Here is a 25,749-nt window from a genome sequence, read left to right as displayed (position 1 = left end):
CATTTGCTTACTTTTCCAAACAATTTTTGCAAAGACTGTATTCCTTGCAGTCACTGAAGTCTTCATTCTATTATCTCAGTGATTAGCCAATGACCTGACATAGAATTCCCTAACCTCCGAGAATGCGCGCCCCCCCCCCAAAAAAAAAGAAAGGAAAAGGAGAAAAAGGAGGAGGAGGACAGGTAGGGGAAAGGGAATGAGGAGAGAGGAAGGAGAAGAAGGAGGAGGCAGGGAGGAGGAAAAGGGAAAAAAAGGGAGAAAGGAAGAAAAAAATTCTCCAGGTTTCTACAGACTGGCTCTGTGTTGGGTCACTCCTTAAATGCTTAGCAAGACCATTTACAGCTCTGCCTTAGCCTCACCTGATGCTTGCACTGAGCCCTAATTCAGCCAGAGGTGAAAGCCTTTGGTCTTCTCAGGTCTCTTCTGACCACACATACTGCCCTGGACATATGTGTGGCTTTCTAGGTACCCTAGTACACATGGGAACTTTTCAAAATCCTTATTCCTCCAAAATTTCACTCCCCACCTTTTCTCCCAGTCTTTCCATGTGTCTATTGTTTGCCCCAACTGTTATTTTTGCTTGTTCTTTCATCTCTCAATGCTTTGGGGGACTATCCTCTGGCATAGCTCCTCTGCTCCAAGAGAATTCCAAGATAAGTGAGACAAAGGGAGGCAGCTTTTGTCAGTCCTTTGTGGGAAACCCCAGACAATCAAAACAGACAAACACAGTTCCCTGGGAACAAGATCTACTCTGCTCCTTTCAGAACCAGGTACCCCCACCAGAAATGTGGGCTGTGCTGGGGAGAAGGTTGGGGCTAGGGTAAGTTGAAAACACCACAAAGATCTCTTACCATATTTAAGCTGCCTTTCTCCTGGTTAAACATTCACTTGATTGCTGTCAACCTTTGACTATCTCCCAGAGTTCCAGTAAGGTTGATTCTGACCATTTTTTTTGCCAGATGTTTCTGGGAAGGGACAGACTCCCAGAGTTTCCTACTCTGCCATTTTTATTGATGTCACCTTGCTTTGCCATTTTACAATTGGGCTGTATTTTTATTATTGAGGTGTAGGAGCTCTTTATATATTCTGGATACAAGTCCCTTGTCAGATATAAAATTAAATTGTTTTTACTATGAGAATGTATTATTTGTGTAATTTTAAAAGTAATCAAATATAAAATAAAATAAAGATCTATACAAGGTTGCAAATCTGTCTGGTGGTACACAAAAGTGACTGGAAACAGTCAATCTTTCCATCAGAGTGTGATTTGGGCCAGTATCTTTCTGCATCTACCGGTGGACATCTCTTTTCTTCCTCCAACCCTCCCTCTGGCAGAGACTGTCCCTTGCTGCAGGTGTTGGCTGGTAAGGTTGTTGGTGAGGAGGTGGAGGGCTCTCTGCCCTGGATTGTCTCATGTCTCCTGGAAGGAAACAACTACAGTGGCCTTCTTCTTCGCCTGGACCCTCAAGGTGGCCTGGGGGAGGACGTGGGTTTCTTTGGGAAGCTCTAGGATCTGGCCTTAGGCCTGGCCCCCCCTCACCCAACCAGCGGCAGCCCCAACCCTAGCGAGCCGAGAGAGAACCTGAGCCTCTGGGACGGCCAGGATACAGAAAGGTCCCAGAATTGCCAGGCTCTCACCGTCTGGAAAGGTAAGGCCAATAGTAAAAGCAACCCCTCACCCTTTCAGAGGCCTTCAACAGTTTACCAAGCATTTTTACACTGACTAAAACCTTTGATTCTTACCACAATGCCATGAGGCAGATCGAATCTACGGGCGAGGGAAGGGAGGCAGGTTTAATTTATAGGCGAGGAAAGGGAGGATCAGAGAAGGGAAGGTACTTTCCTATTTTCACACATTCATTAAAGATCAGGCCTCTGTGAAATGATATGTCAGAAATTTGGGGGAGGTCAAGTGGAGTGTATAGATCAAACAAGAATGACCATGAGTTGATATTTGTTGAAGCTGATAAGGTGATAAGCAGATGAAATTCCTAGACTTTGTATATGTTTGAAGTTTTCCACTAATAAAAGAGTAAAAAAAAAAAGTCTGTGGGGCTTCCCTGGTGGCACAGTGGTTAAGAATCCGCCTGCCAATGCAGGAGACATGGGTTCAAGCCCTGGTCCGGGAAGATCCCACATGCTGCGGAGCAAGTAAGACCATGCGCCACAACTACTGAGCCTGCGCTCTAGAGCCCGTGAGCCACAGCTACTGAAGCCTGCACGCCCAGAGCCTGTGCTCCGCAACAAGAGAAACCACCGCAATGAGAAGCCCGCACACCACAACAAAGAGTAGCCCCTGCTCGCCGCGACTAGAGAAAGACCACATGCAGCAACAAAGACCCAACGTAGACAAAAAAAAAAAAAAAAAAAAGTAAAAGTCTGGCCCTCTGTCTTCAGAATCAACAAACACATTCATTTGGCCAACATATTCCCAGACCACAGCCTACATCAGGCCCTGTGGAATGAGGAAGATAAGTTGGGGCATTTCACACTCTCAAGGACAAAGCAGGGAGGGAAGGAAGTGTGTTTACGAATAGGCCAGTTTGGGATGGTGACTAAGGGCACAGGCTTTAGTGTCAGACAGAACTGGGCTTGAGTTTCAGTTCTGCCACTCACCAGGAAGTTGCTTGACCTCTCTGAGGTTCGGTTGCCTCATCTGGAAAATGTGGAGGGAGACAGGGTAAATTAGGGTTGCTGCCTCACTGGAGTATTGTGTAGCTAAAAAGAGACAATCCATGAAAAGCCTTATCACAGTACCGTCGAACACACGGAAAATGCCGGATAGGTGTTAGCTATTTTTTTTTTAAATTAATTTTTGGCTGAGTTGGGTCTTTGTTGCTGCGCGCGGGCTTTCTGTAGTTGCGGCGAGCGGGGACTACTCTTCGTTGCGGTGTGCAGGCTTCTCATTGAGGTGGCTTCTCTTGTTGCGGAGCACAGGCTCTAGGCATGTGGGCTTCAGTAGTTCTGGCTCACAGGCTCTAGAGCGCAGGCTCAGTAGTTGTGGCACACGGGCTTAGTTGCTAGGCGGCATGTGGGATCTTCCCGGACTAGGGCTTGAACCCGTGTCTCCCGCATTGGCAGGCGGATTCCCAACCAATGTGCGACCAGGGAAGCCCAGGTGTTAGCTATTTTTATGAATAGTACTGTTAACAGAAATTAAAAGTTTTACAAGCAGTGTGCTTTGGAGTTCAGAGGAAGGAGGGATTCACTGTGTCTCCCCTTACTAGGCAGCTCCCTGAGCTTGCTCCAGGCTGCTCTGTTGGGGGCCGCAGAAAGGAGGATGAAGGTGAGACAGGTGAGGCCCACCCTCTGGGATGCAGTAGAAGAGGCCCGGGCCCAGCGGGCTGGCCTGAAGAGCCTGCGTTCAGGCCTCCTTGGGGACGCCCTGACAGACAGTGGGCTCGGCCAGCTGGGCAGGGCACTGCGGGAGTTGCAGGTGAGAAAGGTGAGGTCTGTGGGTGCCTGGGCCAGCAATGGCCAGAGCCCACCCAGAATCCCCTCTCCACAGGTGGTAAAAGCCTGGAGCCAGCGCTCAGGAAGCTGGATGCTCGAAACAGTCAAAACTGAGGCTATGGGGCTCCCAGAACCACAGGTACGTCTTCCCATCCAAACTCTTGGGAGGCCTATTGATGTCTGCCTCCTTTTTCTCTGTTTACAGAGCACTGTGAGGGGTCTCTTCCTTCCTTCATTAATGTATTGATTCCCGAACATTTATTGACCACTATGTGCCTTTTTATAATCCTCTGGAAAGAAACAATTAACACCATGATCAGTGCTCTGAAGAGCTTATCCAAAGGGCTCTATGTGGGCATCTAAGTTAGTCTTGGCGAGAGAGGGAAGGAAGACTTCATGGAGGAAGTTGAAACCTGAAGGAGATGGCTAGCAAAGATGAATGAAGAACATTCCAGGCAGAAAAAATAACAGGAGAAGTGTCAGAGGTAAGCGAGTCCTTGATCTCTTTGGGAGACTGCAAGCAGCTCAATTTGCTGGAGGATAGAGTTTGAGGAAGAAAGTCCGGAGAGAAGGGTTGGAGACTGAAGTAGGGGCCTGGTCATGCAGGTCTTTGTAAATCAATTGAGATGTTTGGAGTTTGTCTGGAAGGTCAAGGGGAAGCCACAATTTATTTTAAACAGGGAAGACAACATCGCTCCCAGCATTGCTTCAGCAAACTGAAGCTCCGAGAAGTGATGTGAGTATCCCAGGGTCACTAGGATAATCAAAGGCAGCAGAAGTGCAAAGACATCCAAGTCCTTAGACTCAGTACGGCACTCTTCCATCCCCTTAGGATGCATGTCCTCCCTTATGCAGAAGGGGCGCTGTCTTCCATGATTTGTCACAGGGTGGCTGGAAGGTCGCCCCTGTCCAGCTTCTCCTGGTGCTTTCATTTTCTTAATTACTTATAACTTGTTTTTACAGCCCTGGGCCTTGGGAACTAGGCCTGTAAACTCCAAGTTATTGAACAGGGCTGGCCACTGCTAAGTGCTTTTGGTGCCTTATCTCATTGCATGCTCTCTACAACTTTTATCAGCTCCATTTTATGGATGAGAAAATGGAGACTCAGAAGACTATCCACCTGCCTGAGGTCAAACTGCTAAGAAAACGAGGGGCTGGGACCCTGATCTGACTTCAAAACCAACACTGTCCTGGGAAAAAAGGTAATAGAATTCTCATTCGTAATATATTCTCAGCAGGTCACAGGTTCAACAGCAAGCCCCAGCCCAGGCCTCCAGGAAGAGCCTCAAGGTGAGGCTGGTGCTTGGGGTGGAGCTGGAGGTCTTCTCCACCTTTGGTGTGCTTAACTGCATTTTCCTCCAGTGGCAGGAAGAACAGCATCTATAGGACCTGATCTCCACCAAATGCACCCTCTCAGGGACTCTGAGGAACAGGTAACACCTCATGTACCCCAGAACAACTGGAAGCTGTTGGGGAGTAGAGTCGCAGAGTCCTGATAATATGTGTCCTGCTTACCTTGCCCTAACATCAGGGAGAAATATGGAGCTTTTGGCAAATAAAGGGCCTGAAGGGTTACTGTAACCCTCAGGGAGGGGCATGGGAAGGGGCTGTTTTCCTACTGGGTTGGTTTAGGGGCATGGGCTCCCTAGGGCCTCCATGGCACCTACTGGCAGAATCAATACCTCTCCTCTTCCTTCACGGCCTCTGAGTCTCTGTCCAGGCCACAGGCTCTTTCAGGCCAGCTAGTCTCCTGGATGTAATTCTAGGAGCTGCCCTGGTAATGGCGATCTGTTGGAAAAGTTGGGCCCTGTGTCCCAAGGCTGTGTACACACATGGGCTTCTGGCTGAGCCTAGAATGATGCCACCTAGGCCCAGCAGGCCCCGGATGTGGCCCTGCAGTTCTTCCTGGCTCAGGCGCAGAGGCAGAGACTGCGAGAACAGCACCAAATTTGGATCCAAGAGGAACTGAACCATTTGCAACAGGAGGAAGAAGTGGTGGCAGGGGTCCACATCAAAGGCCTGGTGGCTGAAGAGGTGAGGAAGGTCAAGTAGGGGACTTGAGGCTCCTACTTTTTTTTTTTTTGCTGAGTCAGGTCTTAGTTGTGGCACGGGGGATCTCCGTTGAGGCATGTGGGATCTTTCGTTGTGGCACTTGGGCTTCTCTCTAGTTGTGGTGTGTGAGTTTTTCTCTTCTCTGTTTGTGGCGTGGGGGCTCCAGGGCACGTGGGCTCTGTAGTTTGCGGCACGCAGCTCTCTAGTTGAGGCACACGAGCTCAGTAGTTGTGGCACGTGGGCTTAATTGTGCCACAGCATGTAGGATCTTAGTTCCTAGACCAGGGATCAAACCTGCATCCCCTGCATTGCAAGGCGGATTCTTTACCACTGGACCAGCAGGGAAGTCCCTTGAGGCTCCTTTTAACCTGGCCAGGTACTGTGCTGGGATCTAGCATCAATCACAGCAGACTGGACCACAACCTCTCTCATGGCCCTCACAGCTTTGTGGGGGATAGACGATGCAATTCTCAGTGCTAAGTGCTGTAAATGAGGGAGCTAGTGACTTGTGGGAAAAAACAGGTGTACCTGGCCCAGGCTGGAGTGGAGCAGAGAAGATGACATCTAACCTGAGACTTTAAGGACAAACAAATTAGCCAGAGAAATTCACTAGACTCAGATCCACAGGGCAGTTTGTGCTCACCACATGGAGGCACTAAGTAAACAGATCTTGTTTAAACAAGAAACAAAACTTGTGTGCACGGAGGTCAGATCAGGGGAAGGTGGGAGACATGCTCTTGGGAGAGAATCCTGTATGAGCAAAAGTCCAGACGGAAGCAATGGCAAAGTAGGTTCTGGGTGTTGCCAACTGTCCATCTGGCTGGAGCCTGGTCAGAGTCAAGGCTAAAGACACCGTGTGCCACGCCTCTGGATTTGGACTTTACCCCAAAGATGACGGTGAACTACTGAAATGCATGTGTCATCTCAGTTCTGTCCCTCACTAGCCATGTGAATTTGGTCAAGTTAGGTCACTTCTCTGACCCACTGTTTCCAAATCTGTAAAATAGCAATTACCTCAAAGGTTATCATTAGATAAAACGAAATAATAATATAAAGTAGAGCAGAGCCTGGCACACAGGCTGCGCTCAACAAATGGTACGTATTATCACTGAAGGTTTCCGAGGAGAGGCAGAGGTGGCACCGGGAGTGGACAGGGCTGAGACTCCAGCTGGAGGCCCTTCAGGCAGAACGGGACACTGCGGAGCAGGACCTGACAGCCCTCTATGACCTGCACGTGCAGGCTGCCGGGCTTGGACGTCCCACGTGCTGCAGGTCAGTGAGGACAGAGGGCAGGCCTTGAACTGGTTCCAAGGCTGGCTGACTGATGGGGATCTCTGAATCTGCGCACAGGTATTCCGAGCCTGGCGGGGGCTGTGGGAGGAACAGGCCATGGCCACAGAGCATCACTATCGTAGCCTGCTGGCTGGCATCCTGCAAGACACCATCAACCTGGCCACGCAGAACCAGGAGCTCCAAGCCCAGAGCCAGCGACTTCAGCAGACTAGGCTGGGCGCAGGCATGCCGGATCCCCGCCCTGAGGAGAAATGTGGGGATCAGGAATCCTTCAGGGGCAGTCTCCTCTCTCCTCATTCGTAAAGGTCCTAGAAGGGAGAGGAGTTGGGACACAACAGCCAAGCTAACCTTCATTATGGATAATTAATAACACCACTAACTAGGTCTCATTGTGCCAGTACCTGCTGAGCACACTAACATCCCTTATTTGATTTAGTCATTTCCAGTCCCCTTTATAGTAGTAGGTATCATCTGACACCCCCCCCCCCCCAATTTCAGAGATAAGCCAACTAAAGCTAAGAGAGGTTAAGTAATTGTTCAAGGACAGTCAGCCAATAGGTGACAGAGCCAGAATTAAAACTCAAGCCTGGTTGGCTATAGTTCTACACTGCCAGAAATAGTAGTTCACAAGTTGCAGTGTGCATCAGAATCACCTAGGAAGCTTACTGAAAAGGAAAAAAAAAAAAAAAAAAAAAGAATAAAGAAAAAAAATTCCCAAACCTCACTCCCTAAGATTCTGCTTCAGCAGGACTGGGATTTCTCTTTTTTTTTCCCCACAAGCTTACCAGGTATTCTACCACGGGAGCAGGGCCTGACATTCCTCTGGTTATGAGAAGAGACGACAGGCAGGAATATCAGTGAGGGATCCAGAGGAGACGAGAAACGAGACCACCTTGACTCCTAAGAGCTCTCTAGCCTACAGTCTACAGTTTGCCTTGCTGGGCCCAACACTTTCTATTCCCAAGACTCCTTCCAAATTCTCCAGGGCCCAAGTTTTATGCTTCAGAGAAACTTCCAAAGCTCCGTGACAGAAAATAGTCTCGGCTCCATGGAATTCTCAAAGGAAACAATGCTGTTAGCAACAGCTGGGAGAAAACAGCCTCTTCTCTTAGTCAATAAGTCACCCCAGGATTAAGATACTCAGGGCACCAGAGGAATGAAATTATGTTTGAGAGGAGCTATGCAACACAGAAGACACAGGACAATTATGGCCAACTGTAGAAACCACCTATACCCCAGAGCACTTTATTAAGACCTTATTGCTTATACAGACACTGATTGAGCTATACAAGTTTCCCTGTGCCTGGTCCCAGGTCACTCTGTGTAGAGTTTCCCTAGGCTGTTGGGAGCCGGGACACTGCTAGGAAAGGGCAGGACTCAGAGTGGGAAAGATGGTACCTCCTAGAAGCTATAGAGGGGGCAGTGGGCTATGAGAGAGCCCTTAGAGTGAGCAGAGAGGTCAGGAGTGTAGGCTTAAGCCAGGGCCCAGGGACAACATCCCTGAGATGAGTCAAGCCCCAGTCCTCTCTGAGGTTTCCAGAACAAAGGCGGGATAAGGAGAGAGTGGGGGCATTATTTCCAGGTGCTGCTGCAGCTAGGGGAGCATGGCAGAGGCCTGGGTGATGGGCGTATAATCTGCAGCAACTGGGCTTTCCTACATGACAGTGGGGGGTGAGCATGTTATGGGGGAGTCATGCACCATGGCTGGGCTGCAGCAGCAAGCACCAGGCCTGGGGGCAGTGGGTCTGCTGGGGTGACCACAGTAGGCAAGGAAAGCCAACTGCTGCCCACACCCCACTTTAAGAAACTGCATTCATGCAGGCTGAGGCAGGGCACCTCCTCCCATCAGGCACAGTATCATTTCTCAGGCCCATGAACTGATGCTCCCCTAATTTCTTAGTCAGGAAGAACTTCTGGGGGTGTAAGAGTTTCCTTAACCAAACCCAGGCTTCAACCCTCCATCCACCTACCTCCAGAGACTGACATGGCTGCTCGCACTTCCCCAGCTTTTCTCGCAAGGCACTTGTTACAGGGCTGCTGAGGGGAGGGGTCAGCACTGGGAGGTGGCTCCGATGGTGGTGCCCAATCTACAGGTCAGGAATCAGGGTGGAGGTGGTGAGGGGCTAGCGACTGCCATAGTACAGGCGCACAGCCAGGCCAATGAGCAGCGTGGCCAGGAAGAAGGCAGCTGTGAGCTGAAGCTGCAGCAGGGCTGCTGAGAGCACAGCGTTGACCACTAGCGAGCAGGACACAACGAAGAGGCGTGTGATGCTGCTGCCGTGCTTCATGACAGCTGACATGAGCAGCCCATTTAGTGCCTGGCTCAGCACTACAAGTGCTGCCCATCCTGAGAAACCCTCCAGGAGGCCTGGGCCGGGGCCGCCACCTGCATGCAGACCTAGGTTCAGGAGCACACCGAAAGTGTAGAGGAAGAGGTTCTGAAGTGCCAGGGGCAGCCGCTGTCGCTTCATGAGCAGCTCTGTGTACACGGAAGACAAGCCTGAGATGAGGCAGTACAGAATGAGAAGCAGCAGTCCCAGTGGACTGATATGCAGGGGCATGGGGCCTGCAGCAGCTGCGGAAGGGGGCCCAGGAAGGGTGTTCCCAGGGTCCTGCAGGCCACCAGCTGCATAGCAGGCTCCTGCTGCCATGAGCAGCAGCAGTGCTAAGCCCTGGCGTGCAGAGAGGCGGTGTCGGAGGCAGAGGCAGTAGAACAGGGCTGTGCTTCCAATCTTGAGATTGCTCAGCACCTGGTAGGTGCTGGGGTCCATGTAACGTTGAAGGTAGATCACCAGGTTGTTGCTGGCGCCGTAGAGCAGGGCTGATAGTGCGAACGGGGCGGCCTGGCGCCAGGGTGGGGTCTGCTGGGGCCATGCTTGCCAGCCCACCAGGAGGGAGAAGGCGCACAGCAGCAGCTTGGTCAGTTCAGTCAGCAATACAGCCGAAGACGGTCGGAAGGGCACACGGCCATCCACGTGGCACAGTGCCAGCAATGGGGCATGGGCTCCGTACATGGCAGTGGACAGGAGTAGCATCAGGGTCCAGCGGGCCTGCCTGGGATGGCCCAGGCCTGGCACACCCCCGTCCTCTACACTCATGCCCAAACTAGACCCTGGGTGGCCTGTGTAGCTAGCAAGGGGGGGTCAGTGGGGATTGTGACACGTTCGGGGAAAATCAAGTTATGGAGCTGGCTCCGAGGGGAGAGGAGCCTTGGTACATCGCCAGAGAGAATACTGAGAATCAAGAGTCAGCTGCAAACTCCACAGTAAGGGCTAGAAGAGGAAGGGGCTGGTAGTTCTAGAAGCCACTGTCTTGGGGCCAATGCCATGGGGTTATGGAGGCGAGGAGTCCAGGGTGCTGGCTGATGAGCCACTGTCCAGCCTCTGCAGGAAGGCGGCAGGAAAGCTGGAGACAGCAAATGGGTGAAAGCCGGGGAGGCCAGATATGGCATCTGTGGTTGAAAGGTCTCCACCTGCAGGCCCCAGCTGCTCATCCTGCCTCCCCCATGGGATCCAGAGCTAGTCGGGCCCCTTGCGCAGTGATTGAAGATAGTCCCTCAATGTCTTCTCCACATTGGGCACAGCATACGCCTGAGCTGCATATATGCCAGTGCAGGTGCCCACGGCAAAGCCTAATACTGCTGACGCCCTCAGTTTGGCCACCACATAGCCAGCCAGGAAGCCCTTGAGGAATGGAGAGGACAAGAGCGAGCCATCCTGTGGAGGAAAATGCAGGAGAAAATTCAGCCAGGCTCTCCCCTTCTCTGCCCAGGAGCTACTCAAGCTGGGCTTAGCATGTTCCACTACCTGCTCCTCCTTACTCTGGAAAACCATAGTATGCTCACCAAAGATTTTTTCAAGGTCCTGGGCAGAAAAAGAACCTAGGAGTCATGATCACACAATGTCAGAACCCTGAGGTTAGAAGGCTCTAACCACAGAATCCCACTGAGAGAGATGTCCCTGAGGAATCTGACCCCTGCTTGCTTCTCCAGTCTCATATCCTAGCATGCTCCCCCACTACTGCAGCCAAACTGAACTGTTTTCACCTCGCATGTTCATCATGCTACCTCCGACCACAAGGGCTTTGCCTCTGCTGTTCCATCTGCCGGGAATGTTCCCTCCTTCCCCCTTCACCCAGTTAACCCCTACTTAAGATCCCAGTTCAAAGGCCATTTTCTCAGGGACACTTTCCTTGGTGACACAGAGAATAGGCCCTCAATAACCAACCATTTGCTGAATAAATCTCTACCACCCACTCAAAAGCATATTGGCCAATGAAGCCTAAGCAGGAGGCAGGGGGCAGGTGCACCTTTACCTGGTCTACACCACTGTTGACTTCGTCTTCCACACGTTGCTGCAGGCGCTCCAGCTGGTTCTTGAGAAATGCCAGGTCCTTAAGCTTGGGCAGAGAATCCTAGGACAAAAGAGAGGTTGGCTCCAGAAGGTTGACCCAGCCCCATCCCCTGCTCAAGTCTATCAGAGGCTGGGGGCAGGAGGCAGTGAGCCTAAGAAACCCCTTCCTATAAAACCTTCCTGAGATGATAGTGGTAAAGGAAGAAAGGCATTGAAAAGTAAAGAATTCACACGGGGGCCTGGGAGGGGGCCAGATATGGCATCTGTGGTTGAAACTTCCAGACTGTGCTGAACTTCCAGACTAACGGTGAGGCAGTTCCTTGGACAATTTGGGGGTAAACCTGATTTCTGCCTAGGCTTCTCCCTCTTCCTCCCCAAACCCATCCCAAACTGAATGTGTGACTGGATGAGCTGGGGTTTGGTGCGGGGGGAGGGAACGTGGCTGTCTGCAAGGGTGTGGGTAAATGAATTCAGGATTTTGGTCGCACATACCGACGAAATTAGTGTGCCCAAGGAATGTGTTCGAATGCGGGTGTGTCTGTGTTGTTGGAAACTTCCTGTCTCTGGAAGGGAAATTTCGGTGGCTAGAGAACAGAGAAGAGCGAGGACTGTCTGCAAGTAACTAAGGATCATCATGGTCCGGGGTTGGGGGTTGGGGTGACACCTGGGGGATTCCCGGTTCCGCTTGCCTTGCGCAATGCTCCGCCACTCCATTTCCCATTATTGAGGCAGTCGAGAGGAGTAAAAGTCCGCTCCCAGGAGAAGCAAGGGGCACCCCCCACCCAGGAGCCCTCCCCATCTGTCGCCTCTCCCCAGGACTAAAAAGGTGTGAAGCCCACCCCGGACTGCAGACAACGTTCCTGTTCGCTCACCTTGTCATCCGCCATCTTCCCTGCCGAGCTTGTTGCGCAGGCGCAGCACCGCCTCCCTCCTGGCAAATGCTACTGCCATCTTTACTGAGGGCGCAGGCACTTCCGGGGCATTTCTGGAACGGGTGGAGACGCTTTCCTGAAGGTCTTCTTTTCGCAGATACTCCCACGTGACCTCTCCCTTTGAGACCCAGGCTGCGTGTGCGCGCGCGTAGACCACCTAAATGCCATGATCTCACTCGTGCGCGTGTGCGCTCCGCGCAAGTTCGCCTGGCGGATCTTCCGCCGCTTGATGAGCTCACAATTGAGCTATGATGTCAGCGTGCGCGCCGCGGACCTTGCTCCTCCTCCAGACCTTCGCACGCCAACGCGCGGCAACTGGGGGATCAGGACGGCTGTTTTCACGCGCCACCTTTCGACAGGAGGCGCTGCTCAGGCGGGTCCTTTCCCGCCCCAGGACCCGGCCCCTGCCCCGCCCCGTATTTGTGCGGCGCCAGCTGGCCAGGCCGATTCCAGCGCAGAGGCTGGACTTGTAGGCGCAGCAGCTCCGGAGGCGAGCTGGGGACGCGACCAGGGCTATGCTGGGCAAGGATTACATGCTGGCCATCATTCTGGTCAACTGCGATGGTGTGCACAGAGGGTCCCGATGGGAGGATCGGGAGCTGAGGGGGGACGAGGGAGCGCGAAAGGCTACCTCAGCCTCAAAGACAGGGAGGGGCGTACGTCTCGGAGTGAGGACCAGGGAACAAATGAACCCCGATCTTTGCACTGCAGTATCCAAGGTTGGAAGCCTGGACCCTCAGGCTGAACCTTCAGCGCTAAGTTGTGCCTTTTGGGTTGGAGGAAGGGTTATGACAAAGTGTTATTCTGAGCGCACATATATGCCTTCCTTCTCCAATCTCACGTTCCTGTAGATGACTTGTGGGGGGACCAGAGTCTGGAGGGGGAGCCAGGTTTGCCCCCTGGCTGGAGGAAGATCCGCGATGCTGCAGGTACTTATTATTGGCATGTACCCAGCGGTAGCACCCAGTGGCAGCGCCCAACCTGGGAGTCAGGAGATGCAGAGGACCCAGGCACGGTAGGTGGCGTGTGAAGAGGGGGCCTGAGCTCATGTGTGGATCTAAGCCTACTGCCACACTGACCTAGCCCCCTCTCTACAGAAGACGGAGGGAATTTGGGGACTTCGGCCCCCCAAGGGGAGATCCTTCTCCAGCCTGGAGAGCTCACTGGACCGGAGGTAACAGGGATAGGCCAGGCAAAAATGAAAGGCTTGGGGTTCCATGGCACTCAAAGATGCAGCTGGACCCACAGTCCGCTTTCCAGCACAGGTTCTGGACTGTGTCCCATGTTTAGGGTTTTGTTATGTGTTCTTGGCTCTGTCCCATATTGTTGACTCTCCCAGTGTTTTGAGTTTTGTTCCTTGTTCCAAGCTGTTTTTTGTTACATGTTGTTTTATGTATTCTGGGTCCTGACCTCTCATGTTCTAGGCCTTGGTCACTACCCTAGGTTCTGTCCACGGAGGTTCCTATCCTGTGTTCTAGGGTCTTCTTGTCCTGATTTGGGGCGCTGGTCCAGATCTTGGACCCTGTTCCATGTTTGTTTTATTCTGTGTCCTGTGTGTTGAATTTTCCCTCAAATTCTAAGCCATGCTTTATGTTACATTTATGTAATATGTCCTGGGCCTTGTCTCACTCTGACTTTATATTTGGGACACTATATTCTGGGTCTTATCCCACATCTTGTGCCCATCGAGTAGTCTGGTCCTCACCATTGTCCCTTCTGTAGGAATTGTGGTCCTCTTACGAGCTCTGCTCTATTCCAGTAATTCTCTGTCCTGGTATGGTGAAGAATCCTACATCCAGAGAATGGAGCCAGGGGCTAAGGTAGTGATTTGGGCCTGAGGGCCAGTCCAGGGCATTGGGGAGGGTCCCAAGGGAAAGGTCAGGGGTGAGACTGGGCTGAGCAGAGGTAATCAAGGCTGAAGGGAGGTCTCAGAGGGTTTATATATGTGGAGCCTGTGGCACCTCCCACCCTACTTCACCTCTACTTACTCAGGGTCCTCGTGTCCTTTTCCTCAACCCATCAGTGCTTCGCAGTCCGCTCTCTGGGCTGGGTAGAAGTACCTGAAGAGGACCTGGTACCAGGGAAGAGCAGTATTGCAGTCAATAACTGCATCCAGCAGCTGGCCCAGACTCGTAGCCAGAGCCAGCCCCCGGATGGTACCTGGGGCGAGGTAAGCTGGCTGACCCTTTAAGGGGTTCAGCCCAGCATCCAGCAGTGGTGGTTGTCCCTGAATTGCCTGTTCCTCATGGCAACCACCTTCATCTGAGCTCCGGGCTGACCTCTCCTTGGCAGGGCCAGAACATGCTGATGATCCTGAAGAAGGATGTGATGAGCCTGGTGAATCCCCTGGACCACAGTCTGATCCACCGCCAGCCTCTGGTGCACATTCGTGTATGGGGTGTGGGCAGCTCCAAGGGCCGGTGAGGACCCCTACATCCCTCGAAGTGAGAGTTGCTCCTCCCTCCCCCTGGCAGGCTGTGATCCCCGCTGATGCTGACCCCCTGTACTTGAACCCCTGGACACAGGTCCTCTGACATGTACCCAAGCTCTGCCTCCCCTGCCTGGTCCAGCCCTGGTTGGGGAGGGTGGGCCCAGCTCAGCAGGGACGGATGGGGGAGAGCCTGAGAGGCTGGGCTGATTCTCTCCTGTGCTCCCACATGCTTCTGGAACAGTGACAGGTGAGTGACAGCCAGGTGCCTAGAGCCCCAGCCCTGATCTCCTTGTTCCATCCCTGCCATAACCCTGACTTTCTAGCCTCCTGCAGGCACTACAGGCCCCTGTCCCTACCTAGCCTCTACCCCAGCTCCATCCCTGGCCCTGCCCTAGCCCCATCTCTGACCCTGCCAGGGACTTCGCTTTTGTGGCGGGTGACAAAGACAGCTGTATGCTCAAGTGCCATGTGTTTCGCTGTGACGTCCCTGCCAAGGCCATTGCCAGTGCCCTACACGGGCTCTGTGCCCAGGTAAGGGCCAGAGTGGGGCAGGGAATGTGGGTATGGAGCTGGGTCTGAAGCTGCTAAGGTGGTTGGGTTAGGGTGGTATTGGCTCCCTTACCTCACTTCCCCCTCCCTACACCTCATGCTGGCTGCATTGTGTTTCAGATCTTGTCAGAGCGAGTAGGGGTCAATGGTGATTCCCCTTGCTGCTCACTAGACCCCATCTCCCCTGAAGACCTGCCTCGACAAGGTATGGGGAGGGAAGGGCTGCACTGCAACAACAGGCTACTTTGGTGAAAGATGGGAAGGGGGTTCTGGTTATTTAGTACTTCTCTGGAGATAGAGAACTTCTGAGGTATCCTTGTCCCAGGGATCCCAAACTCTAAATTGGAGGAACATCCATGGCCTTTTTCCTGCTAGTTCCAGTTCCCTTAGAAGCGTGGAGAAAGGGGTCTCTGAGAGAGTACCCAGGCCAACTTGGTGTATATATTTCAGTGGAGCTACTGGATGCGGTGAGCCAGGCTGCTCAGAAGTACGAGGCACTGTACATGGGGACCCTGCCAGTCACCAAAGCCATGGGTGAGGACTGAGTGGGCTGGAGGGGGTGGGCTCCATAAGAGAAGAGGAAGGTGGGAAAGGAAGGAGCTATCACATTTCTAAGAGTGCTCCCATGGCCCTCTATAGCCTGGGATGTACCACCCTTCTCAACTCAGGAGTCTAAACCTGGCTGCAGCTATTCTGTTCCCATCTCTCTGAATCCTAAGTCAGTGAGAGGGGCCTAGACACTCCCTGCAGATCCTTCTTTACGCCTGGGAGACACCATGGTGGGCTTGTCCCCCCCCAGGCATGGACGTGATGAACGCGGCCATTGGTACCCTCACCACCCATGGGGACCGGGACGCCTGGGTCCCTGCCATGCTCAGCATATCTGACTCTCTCATGACTGCACATCCCATTCAGGTACCAGCCAGAAGAAGGTGAAGTTGGGGGTGTGGAGGGGTGGGTGGGGATGCCAAGGGGTTATTGCTTGCTACTGGAAGTGCTCAGTGGGTCCAGCTAGTACCTGGCCCCCTAGTGACTAGGCCTGATTTGGGCAGGCAGAGGCTGGTGCAGAGGAGGAGCCACTGTGGCAGTGCCCTGTGCGCCTCGTGACCTTTATTGGTGTTGGTCGTGACCCACACACCTTTGGCCTCATTGCCGACCTGGGCCGTCAGAGCTTCCAGTGTGCGGCCTTCTGGTGCCAGCCCCATGCAGGGGGACTCTCCGAAGCTGTGCAGGCTGCTTGCATGGTGAGTTAGGGGTGGGAATGGGTGGGTGGGATTGCCCTGCAGCTGCTCTGTACGGGTGACTGGGGTTCAGGATCGGCAGCCTCTCCAGAGATCACAAACCAGCCATGCCAGGGCTGACTGTGGTTCAGCAGTATTTTATTTGACCCTCATGCTGTTTTTAATAGGCTTTAATTAGTTGCCAATATTTAAAGGCCAGGACATTTCACATAATAATTGCCATTTGTGTTTTTTGTAAAATATCAGAAGCTCTGGCACTTGGGTCCACACGTATACATTTCAGCATTTAGCTGGAATTGTGTAAGGGCTGTGCCTTGAAGGGTGAGCATTGTCTTTCCTGTTTTCTCTCATTTAAATTGTTTTCTGGTTATCTGTGGGCATTTGAGTATGGGACACTTGCACTCAGTTCAGTTCACTTATTCACTCAAATACGAGTGCTTGCCGGAACTCAACCATACTGGACCCTGGGAATTCAGTGGTTTAGAGGGCATAGCCTTTGCCCTCACAGAACACTTAGGTTAGAGCAGAGACAGGCCAGAAAGAAGTTGTACACCACAGGATGATGGAGGATATGGCCCCTTTGGAGGTTCAAGAAGGCTACCTGAAAGAGGTGATAGAAAACTGAGAGTTGAAGGTCCAAGGAGGGAAGTTATCCAGGTGAAGGGGAATGGGACAGGACATGTGCCAAGTACAGGGAACCCCAGCTGTGAAGGTGAGAGGGATGTCAGTGGATTAGAGTATGTGTAAGAATCTAGTGTATCTGGAGTGCAGGGGGAGATGGAGTGAGAGATAGGGGCAGAAAGAATGGCAGAATCCAGGTCATGGACTTACAGGGTAGGGTGATGAATTTGTTTTATCTTGAGGCACTTTGAGCCATTGAAAGGTTTTGAGCAGGACAGTGAAGTCAAGTTTGTGAATTTTGAAGATCACTAAAGCTATAGTATGGGTAGAAGATTTGGAAGACACAAGAGAAGTGAGAAGACTATTTAGAACCCTGTTGAGTTCAAATGAGAGAGGAGCAGAGCAGTTGCATTGGGACTGGGTTGTAGAACATCCCTTTGACTAGGGAGTCCACTTTGCCAGGGTCCAGTCCACTGCAATGAGAGATGGAGGAGAGTTAGCATAGTGGTAGGTATGGATAAGAGCACAGGCCGTGCAATCAGAACTAGTTTTGAATTCCAATTCTATCAATTTCTGATTATGTGACCTTGGGCAAGTCATGTATTCTCTCTGAATCTCACTTCCTCATTTGCAAAATGGTGATTTTAACACCCGATAAATAACTAGCTCGATTAGATTATATATATAAAGAATTTAACACAGTGTCAAGCTCTCCTTAAATGCTCAGTGAATGTGAAGTTTTAGGCTTTTGTTATTGAGCTACCTGTGAATGCTGTAGGGGCTCCAAATGTGGCAGACTACCAGCTTCATTTCCTACTGAAGCCTTGGCCGCCGTGTCCCTGTCCTGCAGGAGCTTTCAGGGGGTCCGGGGCAGAAAGGAAGTGGATCCTCACATTCCCCTTCTCCCTAGGTTCAGTACCAGAAGTGTCTTGTGGCCTCTGCGGCTCGAGGCAAGGCCTGGGGTGCCCAGGCCCGTGCCCGCCTACGACTCAAGCGGACCAGCTCTGTGGACTCCCCTGGAGGTCCCCTGCCCCTCCCCCTGCTCAAAGGAGGGGTTGGGGGTGCAGGGGCAGCCCCTCGAAAGCGGGGCATCTTCTCTTTTCTTGATGCCTTCCGGCTGAAACCCTCTCTGCTCCACATGCCCTAAATTAATCGGGGAGGACTGGGGAAGGAGGTTCTGGGTCCATGCCCGACTCTGTACCCCTTCATTCCCCAGGGACCTGCAGCCTCTCGCCCCTTGGAGCCTTCTCTGCTTTCCCCACTGACCCTTGCCCACCCTCTATTTATTGCCCAATTTATTGTTTATATGGATGATTGAGAGGCCCTGTACCACAGCCTAGGCCCCGGGCTCTCCTCTCCCTGGGTCCCTGTGTTCCTTGCCCCTGTCCAGCCCTGGACAGTTGGCTCTACCTCAGCAACACTTTATAGCAAAATCGGTACAAATAAAAATCCCTCAGTGACCTCACCGGATGTGAGTATATTGGGCCTGGGACTGGGTTGGGAGTTAACAACCTGTATGAGATGAGTGTCTGCATCTGTGCTTGGTGTCGGTGGCTGCAGGTAGTCACATAAGGGCATGGGAGTGTTGGAAAAATGACTTCATTTAAGAAATATATTTTTATGAATATATAGGCACTAGGCACTAAGGTCGGCACTGGAGGTATAATAAAATAGGAGTTCCACCTTCTGAGACTGTCAAACAAGAGTCAAATAAACAGCACTGAAGATAATATATAGTACAACTAGGAAATCTCAGAAGGTTGTGGGAGCTCAGGTGAGACACCTGAAGTACCTGGTCTGAGGTACTTTAAGTGTGCTAGGCTTCCTAATAAATACATTCCAGCCGAGAGAGTGTAAACGTTCAGGGAAGTGGACAGAGGTTCTGGAAGTCCACCTGGCTAGATCACAGTGGGGGCATGTGTGGGGCATGAGCTTCTGGTGGTTTAAACTTGCTCCTGAGAGCAACTGTGAGATTTGGAGAGAGGGAACCCACTTGGGCTCCTAGAGCGCCACCTCCTGGAAAACAGCCCCACTTGGTACCATGTAGTTAGGACCCCGTGCGTTATTAGCTGGAATAGATTTAGAGCTCCTTAGGGAGTTGGAGCAGGGCCTCGACGGCGATTCCCAGCGTTTCTGAACTGTCCAACCTGGAGGGCTCCAGGCAACCGGCCCTGCCGGGGGCGTGCCCCAGCAGGCTCGGGTGCGGCCGCCCCGGAAGTGACGTGATGCCCCGCTGGCCGTGCGGAAGTGGAGATGGCGGGGCTGTACGTGAAACCGGGTGAGCGCGGCGGGTGGGCTGGGGCGCTGGGTCTACCGCCGGTCCAGGCTGGGGGCGGTTACCGCGCGGGGTGCGGACCCTCTGTCGCCCCCAGGCTCGCGTCACACGTCCTCTCACCTTCGCAGGCAACAAGGAGCGCGGCTGGAACGATCCGCCGCAATTCTCATACGGGCTGCAGACCCAGGCTGGCGGACCCAAGCGCACGCCGCTCACCAAGAGGGTCGCCGCTCCCCAGGATGGATCCCCCAGAGGTGCGTGGGGGCCCTGTGCGCCGTGACCCGCCGAGAATGGGCGGTGCCAGGAATAAGCTTGTACCATGGGCCTTTTTTGCTCTCTGAGGACTTCCTGAGGAGAGAGGTTGGAGCCCCAGAAAGGGGGCCAGTTCTGGCCCTTTTCCGAGCCTCTTACCTGTTGCCCAGGTAAATAATTGGTACGTTGGTCTCAAAAGAATCTCTCTGGGCTTTCGCCCTAGGTGATCTCATCCAGACCTACGGTTTTTAATATAGTTTTTAATTCCCAAATTATTTTCAAATCCTATTTCCAACCTGGATCTTTTCTCAGAACCCCATCGTGGTATACCCATTTGTCTGTTCTTCCTCGTCACTTGACTGTATGATAAGCATCTCAGACTTAACGTGTTATTCACTTAATCAGTATCATCTACTGAGCATCTACTGTGTTTGAAGGCAAACTAAACAGCAGTGAACAAGACAAAAAGTTTTGTTTTCTTGGAGTCCACACTATCGCTTTGGAGATAGATGAAATGGTGGTAAGGGCTTTGCAGAGAAATAAAACAGGGTGATGTGAGAGTGACTGGGTAACTAAGGTATCCGAGGGGCTGACACTTAAGCTGAAATCTGAATGATTAAAAGCTAGCCACACAAAGATCAGGTGCAAGAGTATTCAGGGCATTGGAAACAGCTACTGCAGGAGCCCTGAGATAAGTTTGGCAAATTCAGAGACTGAAGGAATATCTGATGACTAGAGCACAGTGGGCTAGGGATAGAGATTAAGATCTGAGAAGTAGGCAGGGGGCCAGATCATAGTGGGTTTTTGTAAACCAGGATAAGGAGTTTGTATTTTAATCTACGTAAAGCGGAAGCCATTGAAAAATTTAAAGTAGAGGAGGGCATCCTTTCCCCCTGAGCATTTCCCGTGCCAATAGGTGGATCTGTGGCCCTGAAAAGGGAGCTCAGATTCAGCTCTTTTCACTCCTCTTATCCACACCCGTAACATTGCAGAGTTATAATATAAATCAGAGTTTCTTAACCTTAGCACTAATGGCATTTTGGGCCAGATAATTCTTTTTTGTGAGAGACTGTCCCATACATTGTAAGATGTCTGCAGCATCCCTGGCCTCTACTCACTAGATGTCAGTAGCACCCACCCAGTTGTGATAGCCAAAAGTGTCTCCAGACACTTGTCCTGGGGGCAAAATCTCCCCAGGTTGAGAAACACTGACTTATATCTTTAAAAAGATTACTGTGTCTACTGTGTGGAAAATAGATTTTAGGGAAGAAGTGGAAAGATAAATTCAGAGGCTATTTTGCTAACGTAGGTAAGATGTAATGATGATTTGGACAAGGGTGGGAGTACTAGAGGTGGTAGGAATTGGATGGATATAGCATATGTTATGGAGAAAGTCAGGAATGAGTAGGTGTAGTAGGTGAGGTGAAGGAAGAAGCAATTTAACACACATTTTTTCACTTGAGGAACTGGATGGTGTTGTTCATTGATATGGGATAACTGGGTTTTGGTGGGTGAGGAAAAAAGCAAGCTTTCTGTCTTGGCCATGTTAAATTTGGGCTGCTACTCTGGGGAGAGGTCTAGGCCAGAATTACAGAAATGTGCCACTGTCACATGGATGGTATTTGATGTCATGGGCTTGAATAAAGAGTGTGTGTGGATAGAGGCCTAAAGAGGATCCAAGACAGAGCCCTAAGGTGCTCTAGCATTTCAAGGTTGAATAGGGAAGGAATTAGCAAATGAGATTGAGAAAGAGTAAAAGAAGTAAGAAGAAAGTAAAATTTACTCTGGGAGAGATTAAAATCTTGATTCAACCCTGATGAATGCTGCTGAGAGGTTAAATAAAATGAAGAAAAGGGACTACTTGATTTGACAAACATAGCAATCACTACTGACCCTAACAAAAGCAGTCAGGAGTGATGAGAGCAGAAACCCAGCAGGAATGGGCTGAGGAGAGAATGTGAAAAGTAGAGAGAAACTGTAGTCAGCTCACTGAAGAAATTCTCCTGTAAAGCAGAGATGAGAAATAGGCCAGTGCCTGAGGATGCAGCGTGAGGTAAGGGATGGTTCTGTATGCTGATGGGATGTTTTAGTAGAGAGGGAGAACTGATGGCACAGGAGAAAAGGGATAACTGCAGGAGGGAAGCCTAGAGGAGGCAAGAGAGGAGGGGATGCAGAGTACAGCTGGAGAGATGGCCTCTGATAGGAACAGGAACCTTTCATCTATTAGAGGAGAAAGGAAAGCAGCCACAGATGCAAGTGGGTTAGTAGAACTGGTGGTGAGAAGATGAGAGTGTTCCTGTTCAATGACCTTTATTTTCTCAGTGAAATATGAGGTAGGGTCAGAAGTACAGAGACAGCAGGGAAAGGAAAATAAAAGAAGGTAGAAAAGTTTAGAGGAGATAAGATGTGAAAATAGTTGTTCTGAAGAGTGGAAAAATGAGGCAAAGTATATGATTTCCAGGCAATGTTGGATGACTTTTAAAATCCGTAGCTATGAATTTAAAGGGAGTGAGTTTAATGCACCTCAAAAATCTGAGTAGCTGAGCTGGAAGGGTATGAGCGGTGGTCATTGTTGCTGAGAACAAGGCAGAGGGGGATGGGAGGCTGAGGTAGGGTAGAAAAAATGGTTATTGGAGGTGAGAAGGTCAAATTGACACACCAAATTAGATGAATTATCATCCATGCGGATATTGATACCTAAAAGTAATTTTTGAATTTTCTCCTCCAGTTTTCTCATTTTCCATAGTGATTCCACCATCCCATCATTAAAGTCAGAAACCAAGAGTCATCCTTGGCTTCTCTCTCCTTCACCCCATCCTGTTCCATCAAGATCTGTTCTGCCTCCTCCTAAATATATCTCAGACCACTCCATTTCCCCTCATCTACTCTTTCACTCTAGTCCATGCCAGCATTCTCTTTCCTGGACTATTGTTAACCTGCCCTCCTCTACCTATTCTCATCAACTTTTCACAGACCATACAGAGTGAACGTCATAAAAAACAAGTTTAGTGATATCAGTCCCTGCTTTTATAAACCTGCAGTGGCTTCCTGTTACCACTAATGGAGTAATGGCTCAAGATTAAACTCCTCCAAAGCCCTGCAGGGTCTGGACCCCTGCTTACCTCTCCAGTGAAAGCTCATACTACTTTCTTCAGTGTTAATCATTTCCAGCCACATAGGCCTTGTTTCTGTTCCTTGAACAAGTCAGGACTTTTTCCACCTCTTGGGCCCTTCCCTTACCTCTGCCCTAGTACATAGTTCCTTCAACTCTTTATGGCTGCATCTATCTCATCCAGGTTCTTAACTTTGTGAGCACTTTTTGCTACACACTAATGTAGCAGCTGTACCTATATTCTTACTTAATCATCATTGCAACCCTGTGAAATAAGTACTATTCCTATAATATCCCCATTTTACAGAAGAGGAACCCAAGCTCAGAGGTTAAAGGTAATTTGCCATATGTCACATAGTGTGTGAGCTGGGATAAACTTAGATATCATCTTATAAGGCCTTCCTTGAACACTCAGGCTAGGTAGGTCCCTGTACTATTCCTCTTTATCACATCATCCATTTTATTTCTTTGTACCTATTTAAGCCATGTTTGCTTGATCTTGCTTTACCTTTTCAGTCCCCACCTCAGAGACATCTCCTGGGGCCCCCCCAATGGGGCCTCCACCTCTGTCAAGTAAGGCTTCCAGACCCCCATTTGTGGGGAGTTGTCCTCCCTCCAGCATGGAGCCCACAAATTTCCCAGTCGTTGAGTCTGAGATTCTGCTGGAAGATGTACTGAAACCTTTGGAACGGGCATTGGAGGATTGCCGTGGCCACACAAAGGTAAGTGAAAGCTCCCATCAACAGCCAGATGCAGGTATGACTCTCAAAGGTAGACCCTCTGACCCTATAAGCAATGGCTCTTAATCCTTTCTGAGTTATGAACCCCTTCAGAATTTGCTAAGGACTTCCTAGAAAAATGAACACAGGATTTAGGAGGGTTCACAAGCCTCAGAAGAGGCTTATAGGAACAAGAATTGAATTCAGCTCCCATTAGTGACAATAACAGCCTGATCTACATACCTCTAGGCCATTGAGAATAGACCCTGCTGATATTATGCTTAGGGAGGGGAAAAAAACCCCAACAACAACCCCTTTTTTTATTGATAATGTTTCCTAAGTTCTCTGGAGGCAAGGGATCTGAGGAGTCTTGAAAGTAGCAGAGGGGCTTCCCTGATGACACAGTGGTTAAGAATCCACCTGCCAATGCAGGGGACATGGGTTCAAGCCCTGGTCCGGGAAGATCCCACATGCTGCAGAGCAACTAAGCCCGTGCACCACAACTACTGAGCCTGCGCTCTAGAGCCCGTGCTCTGCAACAAGAGAAGCCACCACAATGAGAAGCCCATGCACAGCAACGAAGACCCAATGCAGCCAAAAATAAATAAGTTTATAAAAAAAAAAAGTAGCAGAGTGATCTTCACCTCTTTGGTCCTTAGTTTCCTTATTTGTAAAGCAGCACTATAGAATTAATTTCTGAGCATATGAGAAACTCCAGAAATTTAAAAATTCTAGCCATAATGCATTTTTCTTGAGAGGAGATCCATAGATTTCATCAGATTCTTAGTGGGGCCTCTAATCTTTGCGTAAAGAACCATAACTCTAAGATTAGAGTGTAAAGTTCCTGGGCCAGACAAAGCAGGTGCTTCCTATGTGGTGCTCCTTTCCCTGCCCCTGTTGGGCTGGCAGCACTGACTTGGAGGGGGCTTCTGTCTCTCAGAAGCAGGTATGTGATGACATCAGCCGACGCCTGGCTCTGCTGCAGGAACAGTGGGCTGGAGGGAAGCTGTCAATGCCTGTAAAGAAGAGGATGGCTCTGCTGGTGCAAGGTGTGGCTGGGTCCCTTGGTATAGCCCAAGTCCCTCATCCTGCCATGGTTGTCCAAGTTGGACTAGGTGCTGAGATTTTGACTGGTTGGGAGGGGAGGAGTTGCAGCTATGTTTTTTGCTCCAGGTTTCTTGCTCAGCCCCTCTCTCTCCTCAGAGCTTTCAAGCCACCAGTGGGATGCAGCAGATGACATCCACCGCTCACTCATGGTTGACCATGTGACTGAGGTCAGTCAGTGGATGGTGGGAGTTAAAAGATTAATTGCAGAAAAGAGGAGTCTGTCTTCAGAGGAGGAGGCCAATGAAGAGAAATCTGTAGCCACAGCTGAGCAGAACCAGACCATGCCAGGCATCCAACATGATCCTTAATCCTATGGGTTCCCCAGCCTCACCTCACACCATCTCTTATGCCTTGGCATGGGAGGCCTTCCCTAACTTGGCTCCCTTTTACCACTTGGGAGACTGTCTGCCCCGTTGGGGTGTTTGGCCTGACCCATCTCTGGGGGAAGAGGTCCCTCCTGGACCACAGGGAGGCCACTTGTTACCCATACCATATGCATTTCAATAAAACATCTCAATGTGGTGGGACCTGGGTAGGAGAGATGAACCCTTCCTATGCCAGACTGGTTCCCTCTGGTGTTCTTAACTGCCTTGCTCGCTGTGCACCGTGCACACCTCTGTTCTTCCTCTGTTCATCATGAATGGCCTTGCTAGGCGTGAGCAGATTACTGCCTGCCACTTTCACCCAAATTAGACAGAAACATACATCCCTTGCTGGGCTGAGTAACCCTGTGTTTGGATGATTTGTTTCAGTATGGGAACAGAGGCTCAAATAGCATGGGAAGATTTTTTTCCCTCAAAAAAAGGAGACTGACCTATTTGCACTGCATCACCCTTGAGGTATGCAAGTGCTACAGAGATTAGAACCTAGCTGTATAAATTGAAGGTGAAAAAGACCAGATTGCTGACATATGGGATCATGATTTTTTTTTTTTCAGGGGATGGGGAGAGTAGGATTATGACTCTTTATCTGACTCACCAAATAAGCTTCTGCCTCTGTTTGGGTCCTAAGGTCTTCTAATGCTTTGAGGACAACAGAACCAGGTGGAAGGGGCCAGGAGGCTCATATCATGCTGTGAAAAGGGAGAGTACAGGTTTCCAGTGTTGGAATATGGTTGGTACTTACAGGTGGGAGGCAGAAAAGGTATGGGGAGAGACAAAAGAAGGCTATAGGCTGGGGCAGTGCCTCTTTTCTCCTGCTTTGGAAAAGCTAAGGAGGGACTGGTAGAGAGGCCTGATTCCAGGAAGCTGCTTCCTGGAAAGGCTGGAACAGCCCTTGGCAGGGGTCAGGCTATTGCTGTTTATGGTTTGACAGCTCCTATGGCCTGCCCCCAAAGCCTGCCTCAGGCTCTAAGTGCTGC

At 50.8% G+C, this 25,749-nt stretch overlaps 5 protein-coding genes and 1 long non-coding RNA gene across 11 annotated transcripts in view; 3 read left to right on the top strand and 3 right to left on the bottom strand.

The window, feature by feature from the left end:
- Positions 1-5,326: 5,326 nt before the first annotated feature.
- Positions 5,327-7,408, top strand: LOC137221779 (uncharacterized). The gene is made up of 3 exons (XR_010942144.1): positions 5,327-5,487; positions 6,620-6,777; positions 6,856-7,408. It is a non-coding gene; the product is annotated as an uncharacterized lncRNA (long non-coding RNA).
- A 608-nt stretch (positions 7,409-8,016) lies between these two features.
- SLC35A4 (solute carrier family 35 member A4) lies at positions 8,017-9,898 on the bottom strand. The gene has a single exon (XM_067731995.1). It carries the CDS (start codon positions 9,894-9,896, stop codon positions 8,922-8,924), a length of 975 nt encoding a protein of 324 aa, XP_067588096.1. The 5' UTR covers positions 9,897-9,898; the 3' UTR covers positions 8,017-8,921.
- A 418-nt stretch (positions 9,899-10,316) lies between these two features.
- On the bottom strand, positions 10,317-12,144 carry LOC137221776 (SLC35A4 upstream open reading frame protein). Its single transcript, XM_067731999.1, has 3 exons — positions 12,023-12,144; positions 11,113-11,211; positions 10,317-10,514 (listed from the first exon to the last, which is right to left on the bottom strand). The coding sequence occupies exons 1-3, from the start codon at positions 12,035-12,037 to the stop codon at positions 10,317-10,319; spliced, it is 312 nt and encodes a 103-aa protein (XP_067588100.1). The 5' UTR covers positions 12,038-12,144.
- Positions 12,145-12,265: 121 nt separating this feature from the next.
- On the top strand, positions 12,266-18,389 carry APBB3 (amyloid beta precursor protein binding family B member 3). Of its 6 annotated transcripts, XM_067731985.1 has the most exons (13): positions 12,286-12,646; positions 12,934-13,097; positions 13,180-13,256; positions 13,842-13,902; positions 14,106-14,252; positions 14,375-14,502; positions 14,755-14,760; positions 14,930-15,044; positions 15,183-15,267; positions 15,513-15,596; positions 15,862-15,977; positions 16,115-16,306; positions 17,835-18,389. In XM_067731985.1, exons 1-13 carry the CDS (start codon positions 12,598-12,600, stop codon positions 18,069-18,071), a joined length of 1,461 nt encoding a protein of 486 aa, XP_067588086.1. In that variant the 5' UTR covers positions 12,286-12,597; the 3' UTR covers positions 18,072-18,389. The 6 variants fall into 6 exon arrangements, with proteins under 6 accessions (XP_067588091.1, XP_067588090.1, XP_067588088.1 ...); XM_067731989.1 differs by lacking the exon at positions 16,115-16,306 and having other exon boundaries at positions 12,271-12,646; XM_067731986.1 differs by lacking the exon at positions 14,755-14,760 and having other exon boundaries at positions 12,301-12,646.
- A 654-nt stretch (positions 18,390-19,043) lies between these two features.
- Positions 19,044-24,916, top strand: SRA1 (steroid receptor RNA activator 1). Its single transcript, XM_067731996.1, has 5 exons — positions 19,044-19,202; positions 19,328-19,453; positions 23,080-23,285; positions 24,223-24,331; positions 24,486-24,916. Exons 1-5 carry the CDS (start codon positions 19,178-19,180, stop codon positions 24,695-24,697), a joined length of 678 nt encoding a protein of 225 aa, XP_067588097.1. The 5' UTR covers positions 19,044-19,177; the 3' UTR covers positions 24,698-24,916.
- ANKHD1 (ankyrin repeat and KH domain containing 1) overlaps positions 23,881-25,749 on the bottom strand; it is a 123,479-nt gene continuing 121,610 nt past the window's right edge. Inside the window, exon 38 of the transcript XR_010942141.1 lies at positions 23,881-25,461. The gene's annotated coding sequence lies outside the window, so the exon portion shown is untranslated. The remainder of the gene's footprint in view (positions 25,462-25,749) is intronic.

This window comes from Pseudorca crassidens, chromosome 3 (genome assembly GCF_039906515.1).
Source record: "Pseudorca crassidens isolate mPseCra1 chromosome 3, mPseCra1.hap1, whole genome shotgun sequence".
In the NCBI taxonomy this organism is placed as follows: Eukaryota; Metazoa; Chordata; class Mammalia; order Artiodactyla; family Delphinidae; genus Pseudorca; species Pseudorca crassidens.
This window is presented reverse-complemented; position numbering and strand designations above follow the sequence as displayed.

What these genes read in the sequence shown, in the direction of transcription:
- SLC35A4 (XM_067731995.1), bottom strand. Translation starts at nt 9,896, where the DNA reads ATGAGTGTAGAGGACGGGGGTGTGCCAGGCCTGGGCCATCCCAGGCAG.
- LOC137221776 (XM_067731999.1), bottom strand. An exon ending in TCAACAGTGGTGTAGACCAG is followed by an intron (nt 10,515 to 11,112) that starts GTAAAGGTGCAC and finishes TTTCCTCCACAG; the next exon opens with GATGGCTCGCTCTTGTCCTC.
- APBB3 (XM_067731985.1), top strand. Translation starts at nt 12,598, where the DNA reads ATGCTGGGCAAGGATTACATGCTGGCCATCATTCTGGTCAACTGCGAT. An exon ending in GAGAGCTCACTGGACCGGAG is followed by an intron (nt 13,257 to 13,841) that starts GTAACAGGGATA and finishes GCTCTATTCCAG; the next exon opens with TAATTCTCTGTCCTGGTATG. An exon ending in CTGTGCAGGCTGCTTGCATG is followed by an intron (nt 16,307 to 17,834) that starts GTGAGTTAGGGG and finishes CCTTCTCCCTAG; the next exon opens with GTTCAGTACCAGAAGTGTCT.
- SRA1 (XM_067731996.1), top strand. Translation starts at nt 19,178, where the DNA reads ATGGCGGGGCTGTACGTGAAACCGG. An exon ending in GGGGCTGTACGTGAAACCGG is followed by an intron (nt 19,203 to 19,327) that starts GTGAGCGCGGCG and finishes TCACCTTCGCAG; the next exon opens with GCAACAAGGAGCGCGGCTGG. An exon ending in ATTGCCGTGGCCACACAAAG is followed by an intron (nt 23,286 to 24,222) that starts GTAAGTGAAAGC and finishes TCTGTCTCTCAG; the next exon opens with AAGCAGGTATGTGATGACAT.